At 56.3% G+C, this 7,552-nt stretch overlaps 1 protein-coding gene across 3 annotated transcripts; it reads left to right on the top strand.

The window, feature by feature from the left end:
* Positions 1–3,175: 3,175 nt before the first annotated feature.
* Positions 3,176–6,431, top strand: LOC135287741 (zinc finger protein 3-like). Of its 3 annotated transcripts, none has more exons than XM_064400971.1 (3): positions 3,176–3,380; positions 5,087–5,175; positions 5,344–6,431. In XM_064400971.1, exons 1-3 carry the CDS (start codon positions 3,327–3,329, stop codon positions 5,987–5,989), a joined length of 789 nt encoding a protein of 262 aa, XP_064257041.1. In that variant the 5' UTR covers positions 3,176–3,326; the 3' UTR covers positions 5,990–6,431. The 3 variants fall into 3 exon arrangements, 1 of the variants encoding a protein (XP_064257041.1); XR_010351282.1 differs by having other exon boundaries at positions 3,190–3,380; positions 5,087–5,165; XR_010351281.1 differs by lacking the exon at positions 3,176–3,380 and having other exon boundaries at positions 4,522–5,165.
* Positions 6,432–7,552: the final 1,121 nt, after the last annotated feature.

The raw sequence follows: 7,552 nt of genomic DNA, 5'->3' as shown, positions 1-7,552 counted from the left end.
ATCAGGAAAAGCTGGATGGATGCAAGAGTCCAATAAGATGGAGTTTAATAAGTCCCAGTGCCCAGTCCTGCACTTTGGCCACAATAACCCCCTGCAATGCCAGAGGCTGGGGATGGTGTGGCTGGACAGTGCCCAGGCAGAAAGGGACCTGGGGGTACTGCTCGACAGCCGGCTGAACATGAGCCAGCAGTGTGCCCAGGTGACCAAGAAGGCCAATGGCTCCTGGCCTGGATCAGGAATGGTGTGGCCAGCAGGAGCAGGGAGGTCATTCTTCCCCTGCACTTGGCACTGGTGTACTTGGCATTATTCCCCTGTTCTGGCACCATACTTTGATTGCTGTGTCCAGTTCTGGGCTTCCCAATTTATGCAGGGCATGTAGGGGCTGGAGTGTGTCCAGAGAAGGGAAACAAGGCTGGTGAGGGGCTTGGAACACAAATCCTGTGAGCAACGACTGAGGGACCCAGGGAAGAGAAGACTCAGAGGTGACCTTATCACTCTCTACAACTTCCTGAAAGGTGGTTGTAGTCAGGTGGGGGTTGGTCTCTTTCTCCAGGCAGCAACTGACAGAACCAGAGGACACAGTCTTAAGTTGTGCCAAGGAGCAGCTGAGCTTATCCAATATAGGTTGGATATTAAGAAAAAGTTTTTTATATAAAGGGTAATAAAGTATAGGATTGGTTTGCCCAGCGAGGTGGTTGAGTCACCATCCCTGGATGTGTTTAAAAAAGGACAGGATGTGTTTAAAAAAAGACAGGACGGGGCACTTGGTGCCATGGTCTAGTTGAGGTGTTAGGGCTGTGTTGGACTCGATGATCCTGAAGGTCTCTTCCAACACAGCAACTCTGTGATTCTGTGACTTGATGATCCTAATGGATCCCTCCCAGCTCAGCCCCTTCTGCAATTCTCACCCTTTGGCTCAGCCTTTATGTCCCCTCGAGGCACTGGCAGAGCTGTTGGGGACAGGGCAGCCCCAGCGTTCCCCTGTGTGTGACACCCCAGCGGTGACAGCCCCAGCGTTCCCCTGTGTGTGACACCCCAGCAGTGACAGCCCCAGTGTTCCCCTGTGTGTGACACCCCAGCGGTGACAGCCCCAGCGTTCCCCTGTGTGTGACACCCCAGCAGTGACAGCCCCAGCGTTCCCCTGTGTGTGACACCCCAGCAGTGACAGCCCCAGTGTTCCCCTGTGTGTGACACCCCAGCAGTGACAGCCCCAGCGTTCCCCTGTCTGTGACACCCCAGCGGTGACAGCCCCAGTGTTCCCCTGTGTGTGACACCCCAGCAGTGACAGCCCCAGCGTTCTCCTCTGTGTGACACCCCAGCAGTGACAGCCCCAGCGTTCCCCTGTGTGTGACACCCCAGCGGTGACAGCCCCAGCGTTCCCCTGTGTGTGACACCCCAGCAGTGACAGCCCCAGCGTTCCCTCCCTGCAGATGCTCCAAGGGAAGCGTCCAGAGCTGCATCCAGTCCATGGAACTGAGCAGCCACTGCCCAGCCCGGCCTGGGCTGATGTGGATTCCTCTGCACACAGCTCAGGGAGGGTCCCCCTGGCCACCTGCACAGGACCACAGACAAGTGTCAGACACAGTTACAGAGCTCTGCCCAGAACTGCTGGAGAAATCGATTATAAAAAACAAACAAACAAACAAAAACCAAAAAACCAAAAACAAAAACAAACAAAACCATACCAAAAGAAGAAAACCATCGCCTATATTGCCAGCTGGGGGCTGTGTACAAAACATGAATAGGACGGGACTGCTAGGAACGTGTCTTGAGCCTTTTTATTTTCCAGCATCCATCTCATTACATGGTTATGACAATGGGAAGATGCCAGCAGCTCACATCCCATGCAGCAGACCAAGAAGGTAATGTGACAACTTACTTTATAAGTTTTTTGACTAATCACACAAAGCAAAAGCATATTGACAGTAGTTCTATCTAACCACTATAAGCACACATACAGTCGGTTAAAACAATTCTTGCTTATTTTGAATACAATACCTGTTTGTAAGCCTTAAAACACAATGCACAGAGCTGCATTATTAAGCTTAGAACTTCCTAGTATCTTGCTAGATATACTTTTCTGCAGCTGAGGAAGTTATTCTAGACAAGCATTAATAGACAGACCATTGTTCCATTTGTCCTTACTTTTCTACTTTTTTAATAATTTTTCTGCTGACTTATTTTATGGCTAGTGCTTAACTCTAATCACAGTTCTGCTGTCTCTGAGGCCTGCCTTTTGCAGCTTTCCCAAAACCCTTTGATTTTATAAATTCACACAACCTAAACAAAAAATACCCCCCAAGCAACAGAAAAAGAAACAAACAAAAAACCTAAAAGCCAACAAAAACAAACAAATCAACCAAACAAAACAAAGAACAAAACACAGAACACACCCAAGGAAAAAAAAATCAAAACAAGAAAGAGAGAACTCCCCCCATCAGAGCTGTTCCATCCTTCAGTTGTCACACAAGACCTGTGGCTGCAAAAAATGTGAATTTATTGGGCACATTTGCAGGAAAAGCAGGTGTAGGACAGGCTCTCAACAGAACTGCTTTCAGCTGAGACAAAAAGGCCCCTCTGGCAGCTGCAGAGCCATTGCAAATGCAGAGCCTCAGCCCACAGGACAGCAAAGGGCTCTGAGTTCCCCTTCCCCTGACACCAAACCCTGTTCCCAGGCTGCTTCACACACAGGATTCTTCTGCAGGACTGCACAAAGCTGAGAGTGAGCTCTGGCTTCTCCATGTTGCGTGTCCTAAAGCTGCCTGGGAGAAGAAATTTCGGGTCAGCTCTGCTGGCACAATCCCTCCTGGCACAGGGCACAGCACCGGGAAGGGCTTTGTGTGCTGAGGCTTTGCTGCAGCCAAGGAAAGCTCCTGGCTCAGGGTCACCTTTGCTGCTCAGCCAGAGCCCCGAGTGCCCCAGCAGCAGCAGGAGCAGCAGAGAATGGCAGCATTGCCACGGACTGGCACAGGAGGGGAGATTTCCCCCTGGAGAGAGGCTCCTATTGCAGTTTTTGCATTCAGGCAGCTGCAGATATCTCGGCTTTGGCTGCACAGCAGCTGGAAATGCAAGTCCAGGAGCTCTGTGCATGGCCAGCCCCAGCAAGTGACAACAAGGACAGGGCCCTGGCACAGTGACATTTGCAAGGAGCGCCTTCAGCAAGTGCTGGGGGCTGGGACTGTGTGCAGAAAACGCCCTGGAGGTCTCTGCAGCCAAGCAAAAGGAGCAAAGTTTCAGTTGTGGCTTCATCCGGGAGCACCAAAATCGATTGTTTTCTATTGCCGGGTGTTGTAGGAGCCCCAGAGGAGAGCCCAGGGGACCAAGGAATGGAGAGCGGGGACTGTGCAGGAGCCGGAGCAGCGAGAGAGGCCGGGCTGAAGGTGCGGGGCAGGCACGGGCTGGGAGGGGGCCCAGCCCGGGGGTCCCGCAGAGCCTCCATGCTCCAGAGCCGCAGCTGCGGCAGCGGGGCAGCTGCCGGGACCGCTGTGCCAGAGACGGGCCGCAGCTGGGGCTTCCGAGGGGCTGGGCTGGAGCAGCTTTTGGTCCCGATGCACCGGGGGCATTGCCGCGGGGTTGGGGTCCCTGGGGAGGCGCAGCAAGACAGGGTGGCAGTGGTTGGTTTGTGGATTTGGTGCTGGGATGTTTTGTTGGCGGCCCCGGGCGGGCTGTGGGAGCCGGGAGCGGCCGGGCGGGCCCGGAGCCGCCCCTCGGGCCGGGAGCCCCGGGCAGAGCTCTGTGCTCGGGGGCCGGGCCGGGCAAAGGCTGAGGGAGAGCGGGGGAAGCGCTGGCACAGAGGCCCCGGGCTCGCCGTGCCCCCCTGGCCACGCAGCCGGGCTCGGGGCCGCCTCGCTCAGAGCCAGCCCCGGCTGCGGGGGTCCCCGGGGCTCCCTGGGCAGGGGGCGGCGGGGGCTGCCCGAGCTCCGTGCCCGGCGCTGGGCGCGGCTGCCGAGGCAGCGGAGGATGCAGGGTCCCCCCGTGCTGGGGCCGGCTCTGCCCGGCCCAGGGGCTGCACTGTCAGCCCAGAGCCACCTGGGGATCGCCCGGGACCGGCAGGGCTGGCAGGGAAACCGGCACTGGGGGGAGCAGAAACGGGCAATGCGAGAGCTGGGGGTGCTCCAGAAGCCTGGACATGTTGGCAGCATGGACAGGGGGGACCCATGGATACCCCAGGACCCTGAAAGAGGGACCCCGGACAGTGCTGACCCCTGGGATACCTGTGATGCCAAAGTGGTGAGGCCAGAGAAGGAGGACCTGCGGGATTGCCAGGAGCCCCAGCAGCCCAGAGAGGGGAACAGCAATACAAACCTGACCCGCAGCAACCCAGACAGGGGCGCCTCCAGGAGCCCAAAGTGGAGACACCAGAGAGGAGAAACCCAGGGTTGAGTGTTTTGGTTGAATCTTAGTAATTTGTGTATTTTTGGGCACTGAATTTTAGTGTTTTGGAAGTTTACAAAGGCACCAGATTCCCGGTGACTTCTAGAGTGTGGAGGCGCAGGGGCCCAACATTGGAACTGTAATACCTCAGGGCAAAGGTCACCAGGGTCAGAGAGAGACACCCCTCTGAGGACAATGCTCTCACCATCAGCATTTGCAGGCTCATGGGAATGCAGCAGGCTTCATTGGTATCACCCACTCCAGCTGCCCTTTTTCCTTATATGGATTCCCCCTAGAATGTTCTCCCCTCTCTTGTCCCCCATTGGTCCTGGTTTGCTGCAATGCTCCTCCCCTGTTACCTCATTGGTTCCCCAGTTGGCTGCCCCTCCTCTGCACCACCTGTGCTCAGTTCCCATTGGCCCTTGGCCCTCAGACCCGCCCCTTTCCCCCCTTACCAAACCCTGTGTCCTCAGCACCATTTTGTCTCTGTGCCTGGACCCTCTGCATTGCAATAAACTGCGTTTGGAGCTGTGCACACAGACCCGTCTCTGGCCTTGTCCATCAGCAGGTTAAGCAAGCGTGCTCCGGGCTCTGGGAGTGCAGCTTGCTCACAGGGGCTCGTTGTGGATGTGCCACAACACCAGAGATGGACTTGGGCAGGAGGAACACCGTAATCCAATGTAGTCATACACTGTATTTTCCCCCAAACCAGGATTTCTCATTCCCAAACTTTGGCTGGATGGAGGAAGAGGCTGTAAGGAAGAGGAAGATGCCCCGGGACACCCAGGCAGGTGAGGAGGAGTAAGTGCCCCTTTCCCTTTCTCATCTGCTCCATCTCCCAGCCCAGCAATGCCCCCGGCTGCAGGACAACCCCACTGCTGTCCTGCTGGGGATGCACTGGGGGATCTTCTTCCCTTTCCCAGCAGCATAGGGGCAAATCTCATCCTCACCTTGTCCTTCCTCCCCCAGACAAGGAGGTGAGGATGGAGACCAGGGAGGACAAATCCCCACAGAAGAACCTCGAGGAAGAGGCAGATTGGAGCGGCTCCACGGGGCAGGAATCCAACAGGGAGGAAAAGCTCCAGAGATGGCACAGGAAGAGGGGACCAAACCCAGCCCAGGGTGCTCTGAGGTGAAAGGCTGCACCCTGAGCCAGGGATTGGAGCTGGTGACCCATGAGCAGCTTCATGACGGGGAGAAGCCCTACAAGTGTTTGGAGTGTGGGAAGAGCTTCAGGCGGAGCAACGCCCTGATGAGCCACCAGATGATCCACACTGGGGAATGGGCCTGTGAGTGTGGGGAATGTGGGAAGGGCTTCAGCTGCTGCTCCCACCTCATCATCCACCAATGCATCCACACTGGGGAGAGGCCCTATGAGTGTCCTGTGTGCCAGAAGAGGTTCCAAACCAGCTCCAATCTCCTCCTGCATGAGAGAATTCACACACAGGAGAGGCCCTTCCGTTGCCCCGACTGCGGGAAGGGCTTCAAGCGCAACTCCCACCTCATCACCCACCAGCGAATCCACACTGGGGAGAGGCCCTTCGAGTGTTCCCAGTGTGGGAAGAGCTTCACCCAGAGCTGTAACTTGAACAGACACCACCAGAGGCACAGTTAAGGGAAGCCCTATAAATGCCCCAACTGCAGAAGGAGCTTCATGCACTGCCCTAACTTCGTCCCCCCACTGGAGAGCCCACATTGGGAAGAGCCCTGGTGATCCATGGTCCCTGTGATCCATGCTGGGAAGACACCTATAGCTTTTCCTGGTTCTGTCAATGATATGATGTGAGATTGAAGAACATGACGGTGTGGCCATGGCCATGATGTTACATTCAGTCCCACCTTAGGTTATTGCCAGGGGCAGGCAAGGGACTCTCTCTCTCGCAAAGAGGAGGGTGTCCTTTCCAGGCAGGAGGAAATATGTGGCCAGGAAGAGACGGTTGTTGATGTTGTAGTTTTCCCTGTAAATAGTTTTTGTTTTCCCTTCTGTTACCAGTATTGTTTCTCTTCCTGTTTGTTGTTTATCTCGTTGCTGTTCCCATTAAATTGTTCTTATCCCAGCCCAGGATCTTTGCCTTTTGTTCTTTCCATGGGAGGTGGAAGGGCAGCGAGTGGCAGCGTGGTTTTAGTGGGAGCAGGAAATTGGGGAATCCCATTCCTGAACCCTGGTCCATGGAAACCGAGCATCCCAGCTGCTCCCAGGCCTGGTGGCCATGGCAACAGCCTTGGGAGAGGGTCCCTGGCTGGGGCTGTGGGAACCTCTTCCCTCTGGTGCCCAGGGACAGGACTGGAGGGAACGGCTGCAGCTGAGTCGGGGCAGGCTCAGGCTGGATCTCAGGAAAAGGTTTTTCCCCAGAGGCTGCTGGGGCACTGCCCAGGTTCCCCAGGGAAGGCTCCCAGCTCCAGGGCTCTCTGAGGTCCAGCAGCGTTTGGCCAGCGCTGCCAGGCCCAGGCTGGCATTGTTGGGGTGTCCTGTGCAGGGCCAGCACTTGGACTCCAGGATCCTGATGGGTCCCTCCCAGCTCAGCCAATTCTGTGGATCTGGGATCCCATGACCCTGGGGATGGGACTGCCAATGGTTGCCATGGCAACGGGCTCTGGCTGCAGGCCTGAGCTGGTGTCCATGGCACCCACTCCTGGCATGGGGTCTGCATGGAGCTGCCGAGGGACTGAGCACGGCAACAGGGGGCTGGGGATGGTTGCCATGGAAACTGACCATAGCAACAGGGGGCTGGGGATGGTTGCCATGGAAACTGACCATAGCAACAGGGGGCTGGAGATGGTTGCCATGGAAACTGACCATAGCAACAGGGGGCTGGGGATGGTTGCCTGCTAAGGATCAGATTTGTCACAGGCCCTCAGAGGGGTTCCACGGGGACTTTCCAAGAGTCTCCAGGCTGTTCAAGAGCTGGAATGTCATGGGCAGAGACAGGGGCTCCATGGACACCTCCCAGGGGTTTCTGGGGATGGTAAGGAGCCCTGTGGTCAGACGCAGTCACAGCCATTCCATGGTGACATCCCAGGGCACCTTGGGCTGCAAAGGCACCGATCTGTCACAGGCACTCATGGGGGTTCCATGGTGGCATCCCAGGAGTCCCCAGGCTGCCAAAGAGCCAGGATGTCCCAGACACTCACAGGGGTTCCTGTTATAGGCACAGCAGGAGCTTCAGGCAAAGTTTAT

Source organism: Passer domesticus, chromosome 31, assembly GCF_036417665.1.
Source record: "Passer domesticus isolate bPasDom1 chromosome 31, bPasDom1.hap1, whole genome shotgun sequence".
Lineage (NCBI taxonomy): Eukaryota > Metazoa > Chordata > Aves > Passeriformes > Passeridae > Passer > Passer domesticus.
This window is presented reverse-complemented; position numbering and strand designations above follow the sequence as displayed.